The 26,075-nt window shown below is 41.2% G+C and overlaps 1 protein-coding gene across 1 annotated transcript in view; it reads right to left on the bottom strand.

Moving 5' to 3' along the window:
- Window positions 1-22,314, bottom strand: part of ptgir (prostaglandin I2 receptor) — a 29,696-nt gene extending 7,382 nt beyond the window's left edge. Inside the window, exons 1-2 of the mRNA XM_084351996.1 lie at window positions 22,115-22,314; window positions 20,875-21,934 (exon numbers count right to left, since the gene is read on the bottom strand). Of these exons, the coding sequence (XP_084208122.1) occupies window positions 20,875-21,720 (846 nt within the window). The 5' untranslated portion in view covers window positions 21,721-21,934; window positions 22,115-22,314. The remainder of the gene's footprint in view (window positions 1-20,874; window positions 21,935-22,114) is intronic.
- Between the last annotated feature and the right edge of the window lie 3,761 nt (window positions 22,315-26,075).

The following is a 26,075-nucleotide window of genomic DNA, read 5'->3' as shown; positions in this document are numbered from 1 at the left end:
AAATAAACAGACGCATAAAGTACATTTGCAGACAGATGCACAGACACTGCATCCAATGCAAGCACATCAATCTATCACCATCTACTCCTCTGCCACCTGTACCTGACTCATATCTAAAACTAAATGTCAAACAAAACCACGTATTAGTCATGAAAATATTTCGTTTTTTATCTTTTATCTTTATCACTCATCACAAAACAAAATTAAATAAGAATTGTGTTGTCAGTTTTTTCTATAAAATTACAGAAAATAAAGAAAAATACTTAAAAAAAACCTAAAGATATTCAACAACTCTTCAATCAGCCACTTGTTACAGATCTAAAAAGCATTTTGCTTCATATTTCACGTCATGTCCTGATGACCGATTCTCCTCATGTACCTGGACTCAGCTGGTGTAAATGGGTACATCCTGGCAGACACACATAAGATGCTATTTAGGGCTGATGACTGCCTTGTCTTTCAGGAAACAGACCACATAATGGATGTCTACACTCTACCAGCCATTATTTTCCATCTTGTTGGTCCTTAAGGACTCTCCCCAACTTCCCTTCTTCCTGATCCTGTTTCACTTGGGGATCATTACACGGGGATGAGAGGAGGCAGTGCAGAGATTACAGGCCCTTCACAAAGGACTGTTGACAGCAGCGAGCAACAAGGGAGAGAGAGAAATGCTGCGGTGCCGCACAAGTGTTTAAAGTATTAGTTGACATTTTACACTTGGTAGAGCGTGTTGCCCCTTTACAGAGGCGGTGTCCTCGTTGCAGCAGCTCAGGGTTCGAATCTGACCTGTGGCCCTTTGCTGCATGTCATGTCATCTCCCCCTCTCTCACCCCTTTCCTATCAACTAAAAGTAAACTTCGTCTGGCACCAGGGTACCCTAGTATCTCAGTTGGTAGAGCATGCTTCCTATTTACATACGCTGTATCATCAACTAGGGTTCAAATCCAACCTGCGTCTAACCCTTTGCTACACATCATCCTCTCTTTCACCCTTTTCCCAACAACTCTTCAGCTGTCCTGTCAAATAAAGTCTGAAAAAAAGCTGAGCTGAGGAGAAAGGAAGTGCAGCATGAGGTGTGGGAAAGTCACAACAAACACCGCATTACACATATTAATATGATGTATTACTAATACAAAAATGTTGTAGCAGCTTTAAGTCAGGAGATGGAGTCAGGAGGTTTTTTGTAATAAACTCTGGTTTTAGAGGGAGTTGCTGGTTCTTGAGGGACAAAATTCTTCATCCATCATTGATTCCACCCAATATTCCCATGTTGTGTCACTGCTAATAGCTTGGGTTACCAGACACTGTTGGTCAGTAAAGGGTTTGGTTTTGTTCTCTGTAAAGGCTGGCAACTGCACTATGATGCGAGGTCGTAGTTTCCGCTGGGGCGGGGGGGGGAACCGTGATTTTGCCCCCTCAAACCACCCCACCCATTTTGACTGTTTTGTGATGATTCATTCACCGAAAAACATTCTCCATTCAGTGTTCTTATTGCTCAGATGATAAAAATGTTAATTTCCTCGCCTGAGCTGGCTTCGATATGTCATAGTGTGCTCACAGCAATTAAGTTTTACAAGCAATAGCGCGTCATTTGCAAGTCTTGTTGCCCTCCCAGGCACCATATGAGCTGCCCTACCTTCTTCGTAGAGGTTGTTGAAGACCGGCAGACACTCGTCAGGGATATGAAAAAAAAAACAGTCCTTTACCGCCTCTGTATAATTTATTTGTTTTAGTTCCCAGTTAATCCTCGTTAAGAAACACTTGAAACAGAGAACAGTGCTCTTTGTAGTATATGGGAAAATTATGCACTGATCGTTGCGTTCTTTGTTGATGTTGGATTAGTTTGATAATATCGTGTATTATAGCCAAATATCAGGGATTAGCGCATTAATAATACAGGAATTTACTGTGGATTTTTTTTGTTTGACTTCATTGTGCACCTCCCTAAACCAAATCTACGCCCTTCTTTAACAGGACTGCATTTAGAGGCTGTTCAGTTTGGTTTTACCATCCGTCCTAAATGATCTGATCTCAAGCGGACAGCCTCGAGCCGTCAATTCACACTTGGCATTAAATACGTCTCCAGTGACCACTTGTGATCGGATCTCACTTCCCACTCTATATGCAAATACATCACTGGAACAAACCGATACAACGTTTTCTACGCAAAGAAAGACACATCTTGATGTTTAACATTTGCCGAATTAACAAGAAGGCCCAAACAGTTAATAATGTGTTGTAGAAGTTTATAAAGTTTCTCCTAACACAACAAGTCTCAAAATTAAACGTTTTTGTAAGGGAGTCTGGTGACTTTCTCCACAGATGACAAAGAAGTAGCCTTTGTCAGTTACCGTTTACAGTATTTTACATGTTTACCGACAATATGTTGGAACAGTGTGTTCAAACAAAAACCACAAAATGTTGCATCAACATTTCTGGTTTATGTGCAAGAACACATTTTTATTACTTGGTTGGGAACACAGATCGCAACTCAACCACACCCCATTTCTGCACTGACCCCTTTTCCTTCATTTCCTTCTCACTTCTCAGTTTACTTCACACCTCAGCGAAGGTGTCTTTACACTGCAGCTCTGCCCTATCTTTAAAATCAAAGCCAGTTTTCTCACCTCATTATTTGTAACTCAGTCTGAAGGTAAAGTTCAGAGAAATTCGACAGAAATTGAAGCATCTTTGCTTTCACTTTATGTCTGAATAGCATTTCTGCTCCTGTGACAAGGAGCTGTCCAATACAGCGCATTGATCCAGAATTCATTAAAGCTGATTGGATTTCCACCCACTGCCTTCATTTCTCACACTTCTCAAACCTTTTCTCCCCCGAGCTCCTTCAACGAGTGCAGCATTGGCAGCTGAGTCGAAGCAAAAGAATCAAATACATGTTTGTCCTCGGGCGGTCTGACCATGCCAACCTCTGTTCTTGATGGATAGATAAAAATGCTTGTGGTGAGTCATACAATGCTGACATCGATGTAAAGGTTAGAGTGTTTCTCAGCTGGGGGGAAATTTCACTGATCCATAATCTGCAGTTAGAAAAGTTCGTGAGGAGGTGGTTTGTGTTGTCTGAGATACAGACAAAGCTACAGAGAGGAAGAATGAGTGGGCTAGCGAGAGCTAACGTGCATCTGGTGCATTTGATCAATTTGTTCGTTTATGGTAATTAATGCTTTAGAAAGCATCACGGACCTCATATACATGTAAATGCGTTCTAGTTCAGGAGCAAGAAAGCATTAAATGTTAATCAGGAAGTAAAGTCGATCTGTTTGTCTAAGGACAAGTTTCATCAGGGGAATTACCCTGTCTGGACGTCCATTAGTGAGTTTCCTTTTTAAGAAGTTCTCCCGAGACTGCGGTGAGTTACCTGGAGCTGTTAAAGCTTTTATCAGCAATGTGCACGATAGACTGTGAGAAAAGCAGAGAACAGTCATTACTCTCTGGGAGGAAACGTGACCACAGAGCACACAGAGAACAAACTATTTCACATGCACACACACACACATCATTCCACTCTGCTGTAAATCAAGCATGTTGTTTTATGCTTAATTTCTTGTGGTTTGGGGTCTGGTTTTTTTATGCTGCGTTCCAAATAACTTGGAACTTGAACATTTCCGATCGACTGTAAAACTGTAATGGAGCGCCACTTGAAGTTTTAATTCCTACTTGTAAACTTGGGGCAGATCCATCCATCCGTCACACAACAACGGCGGTATTTGTATTAGGCTAATGAAATAGAATATTTAGATACGTTTCCATGTACAAAAGGGCCGTGAATTACAATGTAGTAATGTTCATCCTCCTCTATTTCGTTTAGCACGCAGGCTGCACTGCTATGGGTTCAACTGTGTGTGAGAGGCATTATTTTGTTACGGTCAGCCATGTTTTTTGTTAACTTTTGGCGTTGTGCACCTGGAACGCTTGGAGCAGTAGGAAGTTGGAAATTTCAACTAGGAAATTTCGACTTCTGACGTTGACTGAACTCATTAATACACGTGTGCTCCTTCATTTGTTTTCAGTTTGTCCCCAGTCCTGTTTCGCTCGTCTTCACTGTCTTTGCTGCTTCTGTTCCTCGTCCTGGTTTGTAATGATTTTAATTTTTTGCACTCGGTTTCTTGCTTTTGTTGCTTGCCTTTTGTTTTGTTTTTTTGATTCAGTTTGTTATTGAGGCTCACTTTTTGAGGCCATTAAGTGATCTGACACAAGTGGACAGCTTTGAGCCCATCGATTCACACCTGGCATTAAATGCATCTTGACATGTGTCTCGAGTGATACGTTCATGTAAAACACTTGCCGAATTAACAAGCAGGGCCAAATAGTTATGAATTTGTTGTGAACAGTGTTTCACAAAGTTTATAAAGTTTCTCCTCACGCAAAAGTAACAAAATGTAGTGTTTTTTTAAGGGAGTCTGGGGACTTGGTGACTGGGGACACCCTGATACTATCAGTGTTGTATTTGGGTCAGAACACAACATCACTCTCATCGTTGGTTTGTGAAAAAATAACGTAATAAATATAAAATACAGAGTTTTTGTTTACATAACTTATAACTATAGCAGTGTAAAGCAGTGTGAATCAAAGAATTTAGGGCAAGCTAAAACTGTCACTGTGGGCTCTCTGATGAGTTAACTGTCATACATGTGCATGGTGAGAAGCTATAAGAGTTGCTGTTGACTTGACAACAGAAAGGATAAACTGCTCACCAAAAGCCTGTGCTCTATTAGCACTGAAGAGGAAGTTGAAATCAACTGTTAAAGGTTATCAGCTTACAAATTGGGCAAAAGTACGAAGTGGGCTGATATGTGTCAATATAAGATAAGAATAGATTTACTTTGTCTGTGTTGCAAAACCGTGTAGCTCTTGCAACAGACACCCGAGAGACGTTCACCACAGTTCCTCTTCAACAGAGATACACATGCCTGAGCCCTGCGCTGTACTGTTCCTACTGAATGCTGCTGATGTCTGGCGATGCACTGCAGTGTCAGCACTTTAAGATAAGCGGCAGATTATCTTTTGAAAGACGCGAGGACCAATATGAGACATCAGAAGAAGTCATATTCTTTGTCTTGTTCCTTCCTTCCTGAAAAAGGAAGTCACAATCTCAAATTGAACGCACCAGCTTGAATTTACGTGATTACTGTTGACTTACACTTGTGTTTAATTTCACTCTTGGAGCCGATTCAGATCAGTTATCTTGCTGTCAAGTTGCGACACACTTCCTGTCACAGAGAGCCACCTGGACGGCAGCCATGTCCCTCTTTCTCTTCTAATCCCGGCCATGTGCACACTTCATCATCTCATTTGCCAAGAGTTGAGTAAAACTCGGCATTATAAGTTTTGTTTTTTATTTTTGTTGGCAGTGAGCGGCATCCGCTTGAAACAACTCTGCTGTTTTGAAACCTGGGTCCTATTTTTGTGGGTTTATTCATCATTTTTATGTTTAGTTCTTGGGGTGTGATAACATCTGTGATAACATGATTACGTGGGCAAAAGCATCAGACAACTAAACGGGTTGTGAATAAATTCCTAGTTTGACTATTTATTGCTTTAAACCACTTATTTGGAGGTGAAAACAAATTACCATTACAGATCACAAAAAAAGTTTTGTTTTCAACTCTAGAAAGATAGTTTGTATACATGGCTGAACTGGTGATCCAGCCATACTAAATGGCCTGGCTTAATGTCCGACTGCTTGTATTTGTCATCCTGCATGGATAATGATGAGGTTTTCAAAGTGGGAAGCGGGCCTCCCCAAGGGGGCTCCGAACAGCTTCAGCGGAGGTTCGGTGAATGGATGTGGAAAAAATCACTTAAAAAAACATCGAAGGACATCGAAGAGAGATCACGAGTTCAGAGACGCTGAAGTTTTGGGGAATTATACTGTTCTTCTGACAGATCTTTTATAATGTACGAAGTTGGTTTCATCTGAAGTTATGCCAAACTGACTATCAATTTTTGATCTTCTTTAAATCAAGTTGCATAATTTTGATCAAAACAGGCATCTGGGAATTGTGTGAAACTAAGAAAGTAAACTAAGTTTGGATGAGGGGGCGCCTTTTCCCAAGCTTTGTCGGAGGGGGGTCCACATCTCAGACTTTGAAACTCACGGACACATAGTAATTAAAGCCAAGAACAACAAGCAATGTAAATATGAGCTGAGGTTTTTTTTTTAAACTCTTTTCCTGTCATTCTCCTTCCAGTCACGATTCAGGGTGTAAAATCTCTGAGCTTAGATATGTGTTTTGACTACTTAAAGCTAAAATGTGTAGATTTTGGGGGTTAAAACATCCTCACAATAGTGCAGTGTTGTAACAAGATAACACTGGGACTTTTATTGTGGCTCTACCTGCTGTTTATGTGCTGCTATTCAGTGTTACTGCTCGGAAAAGAATCGCAAGTTTCGGCCTGCAGATTCAGACTAAATCTGACAACATCACCAGAGTCATTTCAACACGCAGTCTGTCTGTGTTTTTGTTTCGGGACTTAAATAACAAACATGACATGAAATACCTCATTAAACTCAATCAACTGGTATAATGGAAAATCATGACGTTTTTGTTTAAACACCGGGGGAGTGATTCATAATCCACCTGGCAAACATTTTAGTGAAACCACCTGTTGCATAATGGGTTGAAATGTTACACCATGATGAACAGAAATGATTTCATTCTGTAGTCACTGTGCAGCTCAGCAGAATTCAGATTGTGCCCTCTTTATGGTACATGTAGGTGATGCTGATAACTAAGCGCACGTGCAGCTGTGCTTCCTTGTTTATTTTGTTCTTCAGTTGTCCTGGGAAAGTTGGCTAGCTCGTTTTTCTCGTAAACGATCTCTCTGTCAGAACAGCATCCAGAAATCCTTTCTGTCAACATCCAAGTTTTTCCTTCTTGGCTTCTGGGAGCATAAATCTGTGTGCCGGGCCGTCTGCTGGGTGGACGTCAGCTGGACGGCAGCATTGAAAGGGCATCTGAGGCAAACTCTTAAACAGTAGATAATAACAAGGAGAGGTTGTGTGAAGACTTCTTAAGTGCCCTGATATACAATTACACCTGACATAGATTGAAGCCAAATGCGCGGCTCTGGGCTGTAATTAAAATATCTTGTTTGAGTTTAGCCCATTCAACATCGGAGTACAAGACACAACAACACTGTCAAAGGAACAGCCTTTAAAAAAAACATCTAACAGTAACATAGCTAGTATAAAACCAAAGGAATGAAACAAAGGGTAACATACATACTTCTATATACTTTCGATGAACATATATGTGTAGCATGTGCATAAATTGAGCACTGAATAGCACAAGAAAGCAAAGAAATGCAACAACCCTGAAGTTTATCTTAATTAAGCAACTGTCTAACTTAAAGGAACAGTTCAAGGTTTTGAAAAATGGGCTTATTCGCCTTTGAGGTTTGAATATTATAGTTTCATTCCACTATTACGTCTGTAAGGTAGCTGGTTAGCTTAGCTTAACAGAAACAAGCCTGGCTCTGTAAAAAGGACTGTGAATAAGCTTAATGTCAAACTTTCCTTCTCTCTCAAGTTTGATTCTTTTCCCGATTAATCAATATTTTATCGACCAATCACGTCGATAAAATACCAGAAAAGTGAAAAAAAAAGTGTTGATCAGTGTTTCCCAGTGTTCTCTTTACATAAACATCCTTTGTCTTTATAAATCGTGATCTTTTCTGAGCTGCGCATTTGAAAAAATATAAATGGACTAAAAACTGATCTGGGGATCAAGCGTTTGTCAGCATCATTATACAAAGCCAGTCATGGAGCTATTGTTCTGTGACATTGAGTGTTTTACTGAATGTATTTTTAGGGCTGTGAGGAAGTCTCTGGGAGCAGCGGAGAGTGAGGGGAACTGATTCCCATCACATTTTTTCAGGTTCTGTGCACTAGTAAACATCAGCGAGGGATCAGTGGGCCCTAAAATCCCAAACCACAGAATCTGCACTGGCTGCCTGGTTGCAATTATCTTGTTGCATTTGTTTAGTCCCTGTTGTCTGCAAAGTCTGGCTCAGACACTCTTTGAAGGCTGGACTTGTTCCATACGCAGCAGAAAGAAACATTTTTGGAAAGATCACAAAGACGATGTAATGAGGCCTGCTCCCAAAAATTTAAAAAAAAATTTATTAAACTGGAAAATTGATTGTTTTCTGCTGTTTTGACATGCAAGAATAATCAGTTATCGAAATCCGAATGATTCATGCACACGCGGGCATTAAAGTCAGTTTTTGATCACTGACTAGTTGTGATAGAAAAGGGAACACCCAGCCAGGCCACAGCACAGCATGGATGTGTTTTTGAAGGTGAATGCTATGAATCACAACCGATCTGATGCCAGCTGATGTCAGAGACAGAAAACAAAACCACAATAACATCGATACTTCCTTTACTCGGTGATTCCCTCAGACCAAAAGATTTCATATTCTGTATGAAGTTGTGAGGCTGAATTATTATTTGCCTCCTTCTGATGAAAGATCTGAGATGAACTGGAGCGTGTCCATCTCCTCTCATCTTATTGTGTGTCAAGCAATATCAGGCTTTTATTTAATTATGTACGCCGTTTCCCTTTTTCACACCTCTCTCCGCACGATAACAGATGATCGCCACATGGGTTTGTTTGATGTGAGGGTGTTTTATTTCACCGCAGTGTCTCTGCCAAGTTTTAATAGATCATATATCTCCTGAGAATGCTGACGAGGCGGAGCGTGAAACAAGAATCCCATTGTTCTCTGTGCAAATACATTTCCCTGATGATTTAATTATTAAGTTAGCACCTCGGATGGGTTTGGATAGCAGTGTAATCTTGGATCCGGTTCCCAGTCAGGAAAATGGATTTTTTTAGCTCATCATTGATTGCACATTAAATAATTAATGCCATTGCTTTTTCACTAGTAACTGAGTGTATTAGTTTTTTTCATACACTTTTATTTTACAGTAATGGTTACAGACTCTACCTTCACCTCCCTACACTTGTGGTTTTAAGGGGCATTTATTTGCCACAGAGTAAAAAAAGTTAAAGGTAGATTTGATTGCTAGGCCTTTTTTGTTTTTCAAGTTTCTACAGAAATTGCAATACTTTTGTTGTTTTGTTGTTGATAATTTTTCACAGCCCTACCAGTGAACATAGGGGAGAATGTAGCAGCTAAAGAGGCAGATAACTCCCTCAGGAGTTGGTAGAGACCAAAGACAGAGCTAAAAGAGTACAAACATTCACCAAGAAGACAGAATTAAGACTCTATTTGTAAATTTTGCCATAAAAGGTTTTTCGGCAACGGTTTGTTTACAACTTGTTTCCGCTGCGCTGAAGTGGCCGAAAAACATCTGTTGTTTAAAAATCTCCAGAGGCGAGATGTTAATCTCATCAACTTCATAGTTGTGAATGTGGAGTAAGTAGCTTATGAAGTACACTAGGACACATCTTTTATAGTGTCAGATACATTTAATTCACATGATGCAACTCATCTGGTCTTCAGGTTGCAGTTACCTGTTTGTGTTTCTGCTCTCTCAGCTGACAAAAGGTCATCAGACAACCTGTTGATATTTTAGCTTTTAGTTTCTTGCAAATGTTGAAAGATAAACACAATAGGATAAATCATTTTGTATTTAGTTTGAATGTGAAAGATTGAAAAAAAAAAAAGGTATCAAACTCCTCCCCTAGTTAACACCAATGTACAAGTCATTGACAATTCTTCAAAATAAAAGTTATCAAGCCATATAACCGTCTAATAAAACTCTTTCTTTCTCAAATATATCTTAGAAGTTGTCATGTTAAGTTTGAGTTTGGTATACTTTTTATATTAAGTTTTCCACACCATGAATGGAGCTGAAAATAGATAGATAAATAAAACTAAAATAAAAATGTTGAATAAATACACCGGCAACAGATAAATATCTATGTATCAGCCTCTGCATATCAAGTGATCCCACGAGGGGTCCCAACCCTGAGGCTGAGAAACTCTACACTTGGGCGTGGAGCACATTTCACACAATAATTTGTGGACAATAGAGGAGCTGACGGATAGATAAATAACTGTGCACACACAGCAAGAAACCAACAACAATTATGGAGATATGAATAATGTGTGTACAGTAAACGATTGCGTGAGAAAGATTTGCCGATATTTCTTGTATGTCTTGGCATCAACTTTATTTCAAACAACACTGTCTGTTAACACATGCACACAACCTGCAACCACAATTAATGTTCTTCACACCTTTCTCCTTTTGCCTCAGAGTGCAGATCACCAGGTAAGCATGTTTACAGCTCGGTGGTCTTCCTCAACCCGTATGAGCGGGAAAAGAAGGAAGAGCCAAAATCCAAGAAAATGCAAGGTGGAGGAAAAAAGAGGGTAGATCCTCTGGTGGGAGGCAAATGATACGAAAGAAATCGAAAAGTGGTTCCCGCTGGTGTTTATGGTGGTGATGAGGACGACTAATCAACCAAAGGTAACAAAATAAAATTGCAGAAACATGAAATGAAGCTCATTGTTGGGGATTCACTACTCAGAACAAAAATCTGTTGATCTAGTCTCACTATTTGAAGTTGTGATCATTTGTAACAACTGATTTCTGAGCTTGAATCTAATATATACTGGGTGTAAATGCTTAATCCATTTATTTATTAATCTTATTAAATTTTAAATGATGTCCAAAAAAAAACCCACAAAAAGAAGCAAATCCTAAAAATCGAGGAGCTGAAACCAGAGAAAGTTGTTGTGAATTATAGTTTTGATTGTTGTTGAATGTCTGTCAACTAAATAATTAATTAACCAGTTTATGTTCCAGAAAGTGGTTTTCAAGTGGCGCTGAGGAACTTTTTACACAAGTAACGAGCATCCTCAGTGTTTACGTGCAGTTTTTTTTTTTCTGCCCAGAATAAACATTTTCACTTCTGCAATACTCGTCATCATTACTGTGTGTAGTTTGTCTTACTGTTCTCTCACCTGTTTACGCTGCCATATTGACCGCAGTCATCAGCCGCACGTCTATCACTACATTAGTGAGGTGATGTTTTCTGAGAAAAGACACTCAAAGTGAAAGCGTGCGTCACATCAGAGTGTGAACTGACTAAACTTTACACACAGCTGAACGCACTGTATGTACATCAGCTCAGGTTAGATCCTTCCTTCTCATTGATTAAAAAAATACAGTATGACGGGTTGAGAATTTTCGATAGTTTGCCTGGAACAAAAAGCTAGGTCAAGAAAATCATTATTTTTAAAATAGCAGCATTTGCAGGGAGACAACACATATGTCTCTAACCCTAACCCTGCTGTCAGGAGGCCCACTGCTCAATTAGAGTATGAGTAACTAAACAAATGAGTCTGGAGGCAGCGGTCGATTCAGTGGGGAGAGATTTAATCTGGGCTGACGTCTCTTCAGCTCCTGAAGAGGTAAACTAGGCCCAAACTAATCACCCAGATCAATAACATTTTATTATTTATTTAAACGTCATAAACTGTAAGACGTACGTGGGCCTTGAAATTACCGGAGGTGGCGATTCTACAGGGAGAAGTAGATTGTGAGCGCGTATATCATGCTCCTGTGCAAACTTTAATTATCTGTTGAAATGACATGTGAGCCACAAAAACCTCAAAGTACACCTCATTAACAACATGAAAAACAACCGTAATTAATGACATGTGTCCAAAGGCGTTTCCTAGAACTAACTGTGACAATGACGCACTTCAGCCAGCGGTGTGCAGATTCTACTTTTGTCTTATCTAGATGTATTTACGTCAGTTCTCTTCAATATTCACATGAAAGTGTGATACTAATGTTTTACAGCGTTGTTTTTACTGTATACAGCAACATCTTTAGGTGTTCAAGGGTTACCACCTGTTTGACACAATAAAAGTGTGTTTACTGGTCTTACGTAGTACTTATGCATATGTGAAAAAAGTAGTATAAAGACTTTTGTGGCTCCAGAAGAAGCTGCATGCATTCAGTGGCTAAGGTGCATTGTGGGTAACGTAGGTGCCATGTAATGAAAAGCAGCCAACCATTGCACTAACACTGTTGGACTCATTATGGACGGTAATATCCGAAATATCACCTTTTTTATTCCAAGCATACTTCTTCTTTTTCAAAACCTGGCACCTACATTACCCACAACGCACCTTAGCCACTGAGAGATATCACAGGAGGCAATCTATCAGATCACATGCAGCTTCCTCTGGAGCCACAAAAGGCTTCATACTACTTTTTCCACATATGCAGCAGTACTCCCCAAGACCTGTAAACACACTTTAATGTGCAAAAATGGTGGCGTTCCCCTTTAATTAGCCGTAAGTCTATCCAAATTGATACCACAGTACAACATGGGAATTCAAATTACACACAAAAGTCCATTAATGATACAGTCATGACTAGTGAAAATGGGTATCTACTAATATACACTAAAATATATTTATACATGGGTCAATGCAATAAAAGCAGAACCTGTGCACGCTTCTAACATCTCACAAATCAAACTACATCTTGACACATCCTCTGGCGCAAACTGCACATTTGTTGCCAACACTCCTGTGTTTTTGTTTTGTTTTAGTTCCTCAAAATGCGATTGCATGACAGATTTCAGTGAACTTTGTGGGGCAGGAGTATTTGGTCTTCAATTCCTCAAAATGTCTTTGTCAAAGAATCGAGCCACATGTCAAACTTTGCATATTATTATTGAGAGTTCAGCAGTATTGGGGAGCGACTGTATTTGATGGTACTGGTCCGGACCAGACTTACCACTGTAGTGGTATGTTTTCAATATGCCTGCAGAGTAAATGTGTGGTAACCCAGTCTGTCTGGAAGTAGATGGAGATCATTCAAGGGATAAATAGAATAACAATGCATGAAACACATGAACACCCAAACAGGACGTTGTCCATTGTTGCTGTGTCACTGTTCAAATCAACATTGTATTGACTTCAAATCCACAACGGTTTCACCGCAGGCTGAACGCTTTGATGCTGTGACACATTCTGACTAATCTGAAAAAGACAAAGTTTGACTTTTTCCACTTCCACAGAAAAATGGCAACTCAAGCACAAAAACATAAGAAAATGGGCCACTCCTATGCTGTAGTGATGAACTCACAGAGGATTATCATCCTCAGCTAGTGAGATTTTTTAGTTTTCCAGCCCACAACTTTATTGTTTTTAATTGACTCACACCACTCTCATTAGCATCGTTTCCAGCTGCAGCAGTCAGCACAAAACCTCAAGCTGGAAGTTAACATCAGTAACTAGCTAGTAAACAAAGTGGAGCATTAAGCAACTAAAGAGTCCAGAAAACACAGCTAAAGACATTTTTATGAACATGGGAGTTTCATTCATCAGGAGGCGCAAAAGACAACTTCAAATGGATGCTAATCTTGCACCATACTTACTGAAGGTGTAAATAATAGAGCAATACTGCTTTAAAAAACTGTTTACAGTTTATCTTTATATTTTGAAATCTTCTCAAAGGCACAAAATCAAATATCACAATATTTTTGACCAAATACCAGATTTGGTAAATAAAATTCGGTAATGTGGATATAATGACTAAGTAGGTAAAGTAAAATGATACAGTATCATCATATTGCCCAGCTTGAGTTAATGAGTATCTGATGTGTATATGCAGGTTTTTTTAAAAACAGGTGATTGACTCTTTTTACAATGCCAGGAGACAACTTGGCATTTTTGTTTTTTGTCCTTGTGTGTCCCGTTCATCATCACAAACGCACCAGAGAAACAGGGAAAAGTAGAAAGCAGCAAATCACAAACCTCATCAGACTACATCCAGAAGTCTTAATCAATACAATTTTGAATTAGAGCTTCTTTTCTCATCTCAGTTGAGAGTTGCACATGCGCACGCTTGGCCACTAACAGTGGTTATATTTTTTTAATATCTCTAACATCTGTCTCTGTTTCAAACTCAATGCCAACTGTCTGAATGCTTCTTGAACAGAGACGGATACAAAAGTATTTACAAGCCAGCGTCCTTAACTTCAACATGCATCATAGCATTGCGTCTGAAAAGCGGGTGAAAATGGGCGCGTCCACCCCGGTGTTGTGTTTCCAGGCGATAAACACCTGTGAATACTGCAGAGACATTGACTCTACACATTCACGTTGAAGATAAAAGCCAGATGTAATTGGGTTTTTTTGTCCGGAGTAAAATGGTAAACACTGTGAGACAACAGAGGACGGTCTGTACAGCTTATAAAAATGCATGCAAACTGCTGCAAGGCTCGGCTTACAGCATCACTGGGCCGCTGACTCATGAATATTTTTTTCATTCCGATGAAAACACAATGAAATAACCAACTTCTGCTGTTCTTTTTATCTCACATCTGCTCTACATCTGTCTTTAACCTCTGTTCGTCATTCTGTGCCTCAACCCCTTAAAAAATCTCTGGCACCAGCTCACCTCTTATTGCACTCCGACTGCAGCCTGAGGCCGTGTTCTCGATCACCCAGGCACTTTAATGACACATTGAAGGGGTTCAATATCTACACCTCATAGCCTTGAGGGTCTTCATTGCTATCATTCGTTGTACCATTTTCTTAAAACATGACAACGTACAACAAACCAGGGAAGGACTAGCAAGCCTGCGACCTTGTGGCAACCATAATAGGAGTATATTTGTACTATATATATCAATGTCCAAGTGTGCGTGTGTTCTGTATATGTTGAACGAGGGATTAAGCGTCCATCCACCAAGGAAGGGAACCCTCATTGTTTATTTTACAAAGCCTGCTGCTGATTGCAGAGCATCATCTTTCCTTATAGAAACCTGGACGAAGCTCACAATGACATTATCTCCCAGCAGCACCTGGAGCCACTCAAGCATAACAACAGTTCGGGAGACAAAGCTGGCTCTTTTCTTAACTCTGTCGCAGCACGTATGTCTTTACACGCCCAGCGCCATGTGCACGCATCTGACAAGTCAAACGTCATGGTTTACCACACTGTCGTCACAGAGACCTCCAACATTATTTCCCGTTTTGTGCTGTTGCAAAACTAGACTCATCCGATACCACCTCTGGGACAGGGATTTCAGCTGTGAGTCATCTTGGATTCGTCTGGATTCTGGGACTTCCCCTCTTCCCATCTTCCTCCACGCTGGATTACTGAATCAGATCCAGTTGGAGGAGGAGGGGAGTGTCTGTGAATAACAATGATCCTGTCATTCTGCATTTTTCCTATGGCATTCGAGGACAGGCTTTGACTGGGCATGTTGAGGGATGTAGGAGCTGCTGGATGTTGATTTAGTTGAACGCTTACGGTTAAAGTCCTATGGGGAAGTACAATTTCTCATTTATCCAAATGTTTTCGATGTTTTAAAGCAGAATCTCATGTATAATTAGCCTTCATATGGCTCTTTTTACTCAATCTTTCTCAAGCTTCAGAGTGCCCGAACAGGTGACCAATGAAGTTTTGTCTTTTGCTTCAATTGTTACAAACGTCACTCCATGTGCTTTTGTTTCAGAGCGCTTCTCTTTTGGCTTACTGTGAGATGCAGCCCGGATTTATGAGGCGCTGCACTGATTCCCGGAGGCACGATGCCCTGTGACCGTAAATGTGTGAGAGCGGTTGTTTATCTTCTTCCTGACACTTCGCTTAGAGTTATTGGAAAGGGTTTGGTATTTCCATTTTGCTTTTTTTCCAAATCACACAATGTTCTGTGCTCATGTGAACCCCTGATACTTTTTTTTAATTTGCAGTCAGTTTTTATTTGGTAGCCACAGGGGGAGAGACAGAGGGATTTGGAGTAGGTGGATGCCCATGCTTGTGCACATCGTGACACAACACACAGTCATGCCAAAGGTTTCAGGCTATTTGAGTGAGCTACAGGTGAGGGTAACGTGCTGAGAAATGTAGAAGTGTGCCAACAAAGGAAATAAGGAAGAAGACTGCTGGCAAGTGGATATTGATGTGCGCATAGTAGGTTTTAAATTATTACAAAAACTCTGCAAGGAAGGAAATGCATTCAGGCTTTGGTTAGCAACTCTGATTGTAAACAAAAATCTCTTTTAGGAACCTGTAATTCTTCACTTCTTTTCCAACGTCCTGACCTCTCCTCTATCATTGAGCACGTTAATGAGCACAGGATCCTACCTTTTTCTTAAATCGTCTCATTAAAGCTGCTTCTTCTGTGCTTGTAATACTTTCAACAACTCTGTGAGGCATAGTTTAGTTTATAGACCTTTGTTGCACTCCCTGTCACCTAACCTAGACAATATTAGTCTGCTGACAAAGACTCAGGCACAAATGGAAACCTTCATCAGAGATTCAAACAACTTGTTGCACCTAAAAAACAAAAGCTAACTTTTTTCCTTCCAAACTATTGATTACTATGATAAAAGGTGATATTTAGAGCTAAAACCACTTACAGACGTGCGTACAGCTTGTGGTATGAGTGCGCCACTTTATTGATCCAGGTATTGACTGGCAAGATATGGGCCCCAGGCAGATCTGTGGTTCCCATGGGAACATCAAGGAGGGGGTCGTAATGGTCACAACAAGGCTATCAGTCTGTACTTGTCGCTTCCAGCAGGAGACAGCTTTGACCATTTATAAACTGCAGATGTCAGGACAAAGAAAGGCCAAAGTGCTGATCTGCCTTTCAGAGGGAAGCCCTTTTGTCAAGTACGTCATATGAACTGAGAGGGAAGTAAAAAGGGTGCAATTGAGGGTGATCAGCTTTAACGCTCCATTAACCTTTTGATCTTTTTTGTGACTAAGTGATCTTTGCTTCAGACAAGAAAATGTCAATCACAACCTCTCAGAGACAGAGGTGACATCTTTGGAGTGCTTGACTTCACCAACAGTCCAAAAAGATCCAATCATCTGAAAGAAGGCATCAAATTCTCACATCGGAGAAGCTAAAACCAGCAGCTGCTTGGCATTTGTTTCAGTACAAATTCCTTTCAGCCTTAACTGTTACATTTCAAGGAATTTTGAACTGCTTATGAAACAATCTCAATTTATCACTGGTCCCTTTATATGAACCTAAGCAAACCGAGCGAGTGGATTGACTATTTCTATAAATGTATTATAGTTATTCTTAATACCTTTCACAGGGTGGGTCCCCTGCGTAAACATAACATTACTAGGAGATGGTGTTGTCAAAAATATCGACTGTTCTCTGTTACTAGCCAAGAAAAGATTAGTTGTACCGTGTTGTTATGTTATTATCTGTGTTATATTGATCTTTTCATTAAAAAAATAACATTTTATGCCCTTGAGGTTGTGTCAAATATTTATATTTGTCAAGGTATTGTATCAAAGTTAGACATTCCTGTATCATCACAAAAATGTCAACAATGATAACTTTAACTTTCTCAACTAAATTACTATTGCTAAGCAACAGAATTTTTTAGCTGCAGACTAAATGTAGCCTAACCTAGGCACTCAAACAAATTTTACTTTGTCACCATTGTCACATTTAAGTTATTAGTCTTACAAAGCCATAAATATGTATGTTCAAGATCTTTACTACAGTCGGAGGTGGTGCGTACCGTATTTGTCCACAGGGGCCGCCAGAATCAACACAAAATGAAAGTACCTAAGCTCCTTTAACGTCTGTTAGTTCTAGTGTAAATTTGGTGGCATAAACTTACATAATGCAGCACTAACTGTGTTTGATTATTCTGGGAGGGAAGGCTTTGAATCAATGGCGTTTTGTAGCTGTACTTAACAAGCAGTAACCATGTACTCCATATGGCGTAACGTCTAACGATATGTCAACAGTCTCTCCTAGAACAAACCAAGAAGACCTTGGGTTTCACGCTACATCAAACAAATCAAACGTTCTTTCACACAACAGCTGCAGTGATAACACTCGCCACATCAAGTTCACTTGGTTAATGACACCTTATCTTTGCGAGCTGCCTGCTGTAATTGGACAGTATGTACTGTACAGTAGGTTTAAATGACGGGGAGGTGATATATATCATCCAGGGTCAGGGTTGTGGAGTGACAAGCCTGGGAAGCCTGTGTGATTCAGGTAAAAGCGAACAGGACAAACATTCACAAACAATGGATTGCTTTTGAACGTTCTGACAGCTCACCACACACCCCCGTACCTCCAAAGAGACTGAGCTTTTCTGAGAAATTCCCACGCGTTTGATCATCTTTTACCACTTCCCTGATCAGCGCACCACAACCAATTGAACTTCTGCCTTCTGAAAATGGATTATCTTGCTGGAGGTGAAGAAACAATCAAAGCTCAGAAATATGCAAAGCGAATGCCACCTCATTTGTTTTTGTCCAAAATGACACGATCACACAATTTGACCAGCTGTTCTGCAACATTATTCATGCACATGACGCCATAAACGCTAGAAATAACAAAGGTTTTCCGACTCTGTAATCTTTAATCTCTTCTGCTTAACTTGTATTTAAAAAAAGGAAGCATTCATTTTTCCAGCACCTGCTTTCCATCTCAGCCACCAGCGTGCAGTCCCTGATGGCATCGTTCTCCAGGGTATAGTCAGTTACATCAAAGTGCTTCGAGTAAAGAAATACTGACTGGAAACACATGCTGCTGCAGGAACACATGGTTTGTGTTGGCACATCGTTGTTTCAATGCAAGACTAATGACTGAAAGCAGCTTGTGTAGGTGAAGGAGCAAACGTGCACTGGATTGTGTCAGTCTCAGCTGAGTCACATAAAATATGAGCTTTACAATATTTTCATTGCCATTCATGGAATCAGAGTTTCTCGCCAACATCTGTTGCGCTTCGGGGCAAACTTACTGGTGTTAATCATGAAGACACGTTGGTCTGGAAACACACTTCATCACCGCCGTCTCAGTTCTTTCGGTTACAACCACAAGGATGTACACACACACACACACATGAGCAAACAGGCAAAAATAAACACGCACACACGCCTGCGTAGATGACACAGAGTCCTGAATTATTCAGAACGATGTACTGCTGATCAGTCTTGTTAGTCAAGATTGTTTGACATGTTTAAATATAAAATTAGAGTTGTAATGTAATCAAATCAATTATATTTGGGAAAAGCAAAGCTGCTGTTCCATTTACGGTAAATCTCACTGAACCACAGAGGCAACACGGGTCTTGATGAAAGTACAAGTTCTCTAATTTTGTTTGACAATTGAAACAAACACGACCTCATTACCCTACAGAACAGAAGACGAGCTTTGTGAGTGGTGAGGCTGAGGGTTTCAGTCTTAGTCACAAGTTGTTGATAAGTGTACACTGTCACCATCATCCTCAGCGTCCTCTCAGCTCTGGGTAAATACTTCTGTATGCGCTGCGAGTTTGTCAAACATTCATGCCAAGTGTGACCACGAACCCTCCAGATGCAGACGATGAGTAGACAGCACTTTTTACCGCTTCCTGTAAACTACTCCATCATCACGCCAGTGCTGTCACACGGATATATAAAAGAAGGGATGCCTTTATAAAACAACTCACATCCTCCAGCTGTTTTTTTACTCCCCAGCCTTGACTTTCCTCAGGACCTCTAGCTAATATCAAAGAGGCTGGTTCACCACAGGCTCCTGCCAAGAGGAGCTTTGCCCTGTGGGGGAAAGGCAGGGCCGGACCAGTCCTCCAGGGTTGTCAGGTTTGGCACTCTCAAACAGGGACAGATATGGAGCTGTGTAGACAAACGCACAACTCACACACACACGCACAGTGACAGCGCGCTTTGTGTGGCGAGGGCTGCGCTCTCAGGCACACCTTTTATGAGCGGAGCCAGCGGAGCAAAGCACAACTGTTAGGGAGACAAACACATACCACAGCAACAAAAACATCAACCGTCGCCATGCCAGCTGAGCTTTCAATGTACATGATGATTACAGAGCGAGTGGAAGGAATTATTGTATTAAGACGGACGCACAGGAGGTTGGGAACTATACTACTAATGTAAACCTACTCCATGCTGGAGACCGACCTCTGTTGTCAGTGTGCAGACGTACATCCAGTGGGACACATGTTAAAGGTGCACGATGTAGTTTTGGGGGATGAACTTCAATCAGGAGACTCTGAATAAACTGAATAAACTTTTCTAGCTTCAAAAAGTTTTCTGGACTTTATTTTCCTCTGGGAACAGCTCTTTTATTCAGTTATGGTAAAACTAAATATATCAGAGTGTATTATTACCTCATAAATATTGTAAATACTGTACTAAAATTCTGAGTTTCAGTTTCCTTTCCAAAAATACATAGGGCCCCTTTAACGACCACATTACCTTTTTCTGTTCCCTTTTCAGTGCAAACTTTCTTAAACCTCTTTTCATTTCGATGAAACAGTTCGGTTCATGTCTCAACAACTGAACAAATGACACATGAGAGTATCAGCAGCTCTCTCCTCCTTTTCCAGCCTAATAAATCCATCAGATTCTGATTTATGATTCAGAGGTAAAAACCTGAGCAGAATACCGACAACGCTGAATACCACAACATGTGTCATCCAAGTCACACGCAGGGGAAATTTAAAGGGGCACTATGTTATTTTGGAGAGGAAATTAAAACTCTGAGTTTGTTTGTTTTTTGGTTCATAATACTTTTTTTTTTCCCCCCATAACTGAGGAAAATAAAGTCCCCAGGACATTGTTTGAAGCTAGAAAGGTGGCAGGGTCCGCCACATATAAACAAAGTTAAACAGTATGAAATTGTGTTGTCCTTTAAGGTCAGTTTGTTTATTCAGTTTATTGTTTACTTAGTTTGTTTAGGCAGAATGAAAAATCAGGCAATGAAGATCTTTCTCTTCTGATTCATTTTAAAGAATAGAAAAAAACTACATAGTGCACCTTTAATAGACGGGATATCAATCTGTGGGTCACACACACACACACACACACACACACACACACTGATGGAAGGTCAAAGGTGAACTCACGGTGAGCGGCAGGGAGCAGATCACAAAGATGACAGTGATGAGCGCCAGCAGCACCAGGTGGTCCATCTCCTCCTCCCCCTGTCCGAACCAGGCCAGGCTCAGCTTCCTCCTCCTCCCCGCCGACCCGACCGAGCCGCGCCGCATCATCTGGCTCCGGTGCATCTTGCACAGGCTGACAATCACCGAGCCGTTGCACACAAACACCGCCAAGATCAGCAGTGCCATGAGGGATGAGTAGGACAGGGAGAAGGCGCGCACCAAGTTGGAGTGCTCATCCCCTGTGGCGTCCATGTCGATGAAGCACCACGTCCCGGGGCAGTACTGTCTGAACTTGCCGTAGCCGGTGTATGGCAGGAGGCAGAAGGCCAAAGAAAAGAGGTAAATGAAGAAAAGAGTGAATTTAGCAAAGCTGCGGCGGATGTGCACCGAGTAAAAGTAAGGGTGACTGATGGCCAGACAGCGCTCCACGGCCATGGCGCACAGGATGAGCGTGGGCGCAAGACCGAAGAAACTCATGGCGAAGCCGAAGAGGTTGCACAGGCCCTCACCGCCCAGACTGATCAGGGACATGTTGCGGGCGTAGGAGATGAACACAGGCGGGCTGAGGAGGCAGGTGCCCAGCAGGTCGGTGAGGGCCAGGCCGGTCACCAGGATGCAGAAGATAGACGACCTGGAGCGATGCTCCTTCTGGTGCACCCCGAGGATGAAGAGCGCCAGCAGGTTTCCCACCACGCCGGCCAGGAACATGACGATGCTCGTTGCTGGCTTGCCATTTAAGTTCACGGTGAGAGTTTCATTGCAGGTGATATTGGAGCATGATCCACGCGAGAGCACGCTGTTGTTCATGGTGAAGCTGCTGAAGAGAGGTGAGGTGCGCCGGCTCAGTGGGGGATTGATGAGGAACTCCCAGACAGCAGACACAAATCCTGTCCTCTTGACACCATCATCTGGAGGCAGAGACGGCGGGGGTGTACGGTGAGACCCATCAGGCTGCGCTGACTCAGAACACGACTCCTCGCCTCAGCCCTTCCTCTGTCATGCACAGAGTTTAGAAATCTCCCTGTGGAAGAGATGACACAAGCACAAACTCAGTGGTGACAGGTTACATCATCAACTTTCAGTCATGTCATGTGAAGCATTTTCTTCTTATAAAGCTTATTAATGTCCTCGTGCTGCTGCTGAACAGCTGCGATCTCACACAGTCCAACTCCTCTCATCATGGTGATTAATGATCACTCACCTTTCACTGACTCTGCCGGAAAGCAGCAACACTTGAGCGACTGTTAAGAAAAAACTTCCTTCTTCTGTTTCTTCTGATTTCTCCTCGATATCAAACTCCAGGTTTGTGAAGTATTAATGAAGCGTCTCTTGAGCCGGCGCGGAGTTTAAAAGTGGCGCTGTCGGCGGAGACGGACGGAGTCAGAGACAGACTGCACCAGCTCCGAGCCTCCTCCGCTTATTTCTCTGTCTGACTCTCTCTCTCTCTGCACCTCCCAGTCCCTCTGTCGGGTCTATAAAGTCCCTCCCACTATACTGGTGCACCGACAAGACGCTGACAGATAACATTTAAGAGGACATTTAAAGGAGCACTATGTAGTTTTGGGAAGCAGAAGAGAAAGGTCTTTATTGACTTTTTTTTTCTAAACAAACCAAATAAACTGAATAAACAAACTGACCTTAAAGGACAACACAAGTTCTGTTTTATTTTGTTTATATGTGGCGGACCCTGCCATCTTTTTAGCTTCAAACAGTGTTAAGGGACCTTGTGTTTTTTTTTCAGGACGGATCGCGGTGAGGTTACTGATGTGTTTATATGTGATTTTATATGTGATGAATGTGATCGTGTAACCGTTTGGGTCCGTGCATCTTGATTACTGAGGCTTTTTGAGAGACAAAAGTGTGCAACCACACTTGTTTCCACAGTGCTCGTCGTTTATTAACCACACATCAACTTTACAAAGCCTGTCGTACGGCTACTATCTTATCGTACATGAGCAAAACAGTAGTCCCACGAACCCTTGTTGTTGTTTTTGTTGTTGAGTTGAGAGGCAGATGAAAAACAGGAGCTCGGTCGCAAGTAACCGTTCGCTCAACTGACTTCAAGGAAAAACAAGGCGCCACCTAGTGACGTTGCTCCCTGTAACTTAGCGACACGGTATGTCTTAAAGGTAATTTCAACTTTTCTTCAACTGCTCTTTTCCTCCTCGTTTCAAGATATTGTATTCGTTTCTATCCAGAAACAGAAGCAGATAGAGCCGCATTATGAGCACCCCGGTTATAAATATCTTAACCCACAAGTTTATACATAGCCTCAAAACATATTACATGAGATTGACCTATAATTGACTGGTATTGCAGTATACACTTAAATAAGCAATGAAAACACAGACAGATTGAGATTATTAAGTCTCAAGCGCCCAGCTGCACTGATGCAGAAAATCACGTCATTATTGGATTCTTCCCTGTGTGAGCTCAGAAAAAAATGTAATCCAATCAGTCTCTGTGTAAGCATTTGGTTTGGCAGTGTCACTGAAAAGGTGTTTTGAATAGCCTCGCTCTCAGCTAGTTTACATTTCACTTGGTGCATCTTAACTGAGAAAGGGTGAAACTGGTGGAAGAGTTCTCCCGGCTTGTTTTTGCCTCCGTTTCCCCGCTGGTTTATTCTTCACCTCTGGGTCCTTTGCTGTTTTGCAGCCTTCAGTGAAATACCTGAGCGGAGACAGAGATAAATCCTCTAACAGCCTGTGAGTATTTTGGAAGACAGCATGCTTTGATTGACAGCCCTCAGGGCAAAGATCACTCTCTTTACTCTGCGTGTGCTGTCAAATGTTTCTGAAAAGTGTCCGACAGAAGCTCTCAGTTAGAGCAATAAAAAACTGGAATTCACTGCCCGCCATTATCAAAGACATAAATACATACTCCACCTTCGGATAACTACAGCTGCAAACATTGACCTCCGTCAGACGTTATCTTTCGCATTCGTTCTTTTTATCCCTTGCATCTCCTTGTAATGTTAGCTATTCAAGATTGCCAATTCTGACAACAGCCGGAAATTAGGCGTAAAGGCTAAAGCTGCTCCTTTTACTGTAAAGTTTATTAAAGGAGACTGTCCACGTCATCATAAACAATTAAACTAAACTAAACTAAACATGTGGAACGTAGAAAGTGCCAAGAGCTTAGGTAACAACATCAACTGTGTAATACTATGCAGAGGGAAGTGTTTTACGGGAAAAAAATAGTTCTTACCTCAAACTGCTCATGATAACAACATCTGTGCATTATCTTGAGTGACCTAGTCATTATTTCTGGGAAAAGGCAATGTTGAGTTTTTGACATTTATTTATTTTATCTTTTGCACTATGAGCAACTCGAGCTGAGAACCATGTAGTTCCATCATATTCGACAGAAGGCAGACGTCGGTACAACTCACACCAAAACAATTTTGATGGATAAAAAGCACTACAGGCAAACTGTGTCTGACACGTCTCTCTAAATACTTTAATAAGTAAAAACACTTGGGCATGTGTGTGGAGGGCTCTTAAAGACAAATTGAATCATCTGCAGGCCAAATTGTAAGAAGACAGTCAGAGCTGGAAGTCAAATTACAGAGCAACACAGAACAAATCAACAGCTAAAGCAAACTGCCGTGATGATGCGTCGGTTGATGGACATGAAATAACTCAAAGGCAGATAATGAACACATCCCCATTTCCGCAGACACAGGATGTAATAATGACGCAGTTCCCGGGGAGCCATCGCTGCGCTGCATAATGGTTTCTTTTCACGACACCTAAAATAAGCACCAATAAAGTCATTGCAACCAAGAAACACAAACTGCTGCGTAGTAATTTCATTTCGGTGCTCGGTACACTCTCAATAATTACACTCGCTTGCTTCCTGTTGCTGTTTCTGTAACTGACTGAACATAATGATAACAGCGTAGTGCCAGCGTTCAGGAATAGAGATCAGGTTTCTCCTTGTTTTATACTGCAAATGAAAGTGTTGATGCACATTTGCACAGCTGGTAGTGGGCGGTAGTTTGCTGGCATGGACCACTGTGAGATTGTTTTGTTTCTCCTTCTTCTTCACAGTTTCTCTCCATATCTCCAAGCCTCACTCCCTCCATGACAAACAGAACCTCTAATTTACTTTTAACGACCGCAGGCCACCTTAAGACCTGGATGGCACGCGGGGTGTTTACAGCTGAACCGCAGATAAAACAAACCATCGTGGCACCTTGAAATAAACAGAAGACATTGATGGAAAACAAATGTAGATGTATTGGTACACTTTTCCCAAACAGGCTGATGACTCTGTGAACATACCAACTGAGACACAGAGATCATAACACTTGTGTAAAGGTCATACATTTACACAAGATCTTATTATAGTACATAAGCAGTTGAAGTGCAGCGAAGCGCCCATTTACTATAGAAGCTGCTGGTGTTTGTTATTCAAAGAGTCGAAAGGTGTGGCGACTCTCAGGTTTCACACAAATGGATGGATGGGAGGTGGGCTGATGAGTGGATGGATGTGGTGACTCTCAGGTTTCATCCGGATCAAAGAAGCAGTCCAGGTGAAATTAATATCCCAAATTAAGATGGATGGATGGATGTATGGATGGATGGATGGATGGACAGATTGAAGAGATGGTAGGGTGTATGGATCAGTGAACAAGAAGGGATGGCTGGATGATAAATGAAAAGATAAATGGATGAATGAATAAATGAATGGATGGATGGATGGATGGATGGATGGATGATGATAAGGTGGATAAAACAGAACATTGTAACTTTCGATCCCAGCTAATTTGGGTCTATTCTCGCATAGACAATAAAAACAAGTCAGCCCGTACAAACTATAAAAAACTTTTATCATTGTACACAGGACATGGCATGTCTTCATCAGAGAGAAACATAAAAACATGTTACATAATATTGAAAACCACTTCGATCTGTCTTACATCTGTCCGCACATGGTCATAAAAGACAAATTAGGGAATTAAAACTCCTTATTGCAGCTGTTTTTTCTCAGACGACTGAGTAAGAATAAAAAAAGGTAAGCTAAACAAAACAAAAACGTTATATTCTGTATAAATTCAAGAAACACTAGCCAGTAACATGTGGCAAAGATAAGCGTGTATTATGGGTGTGTTCTGCCTGGAGCTCCAAAAGATGGATACGCTTGGTCTGCTTAGCATC

The sequence above is a fragment of the Pagrus pagrus genome (genome assembly GCF_965226575.1).
Source record: "Pagrus pagrus genome assembly, chromosome: 4".
NCBI lineage: Eukaryota > Metazoa > Chordata > Actinopteri > Spariformes > Sparidae > Pagrus > Pagrus pagrus.
This window is presented reverse-complemented; position numbering and strand designations above follow the sequence as displayed.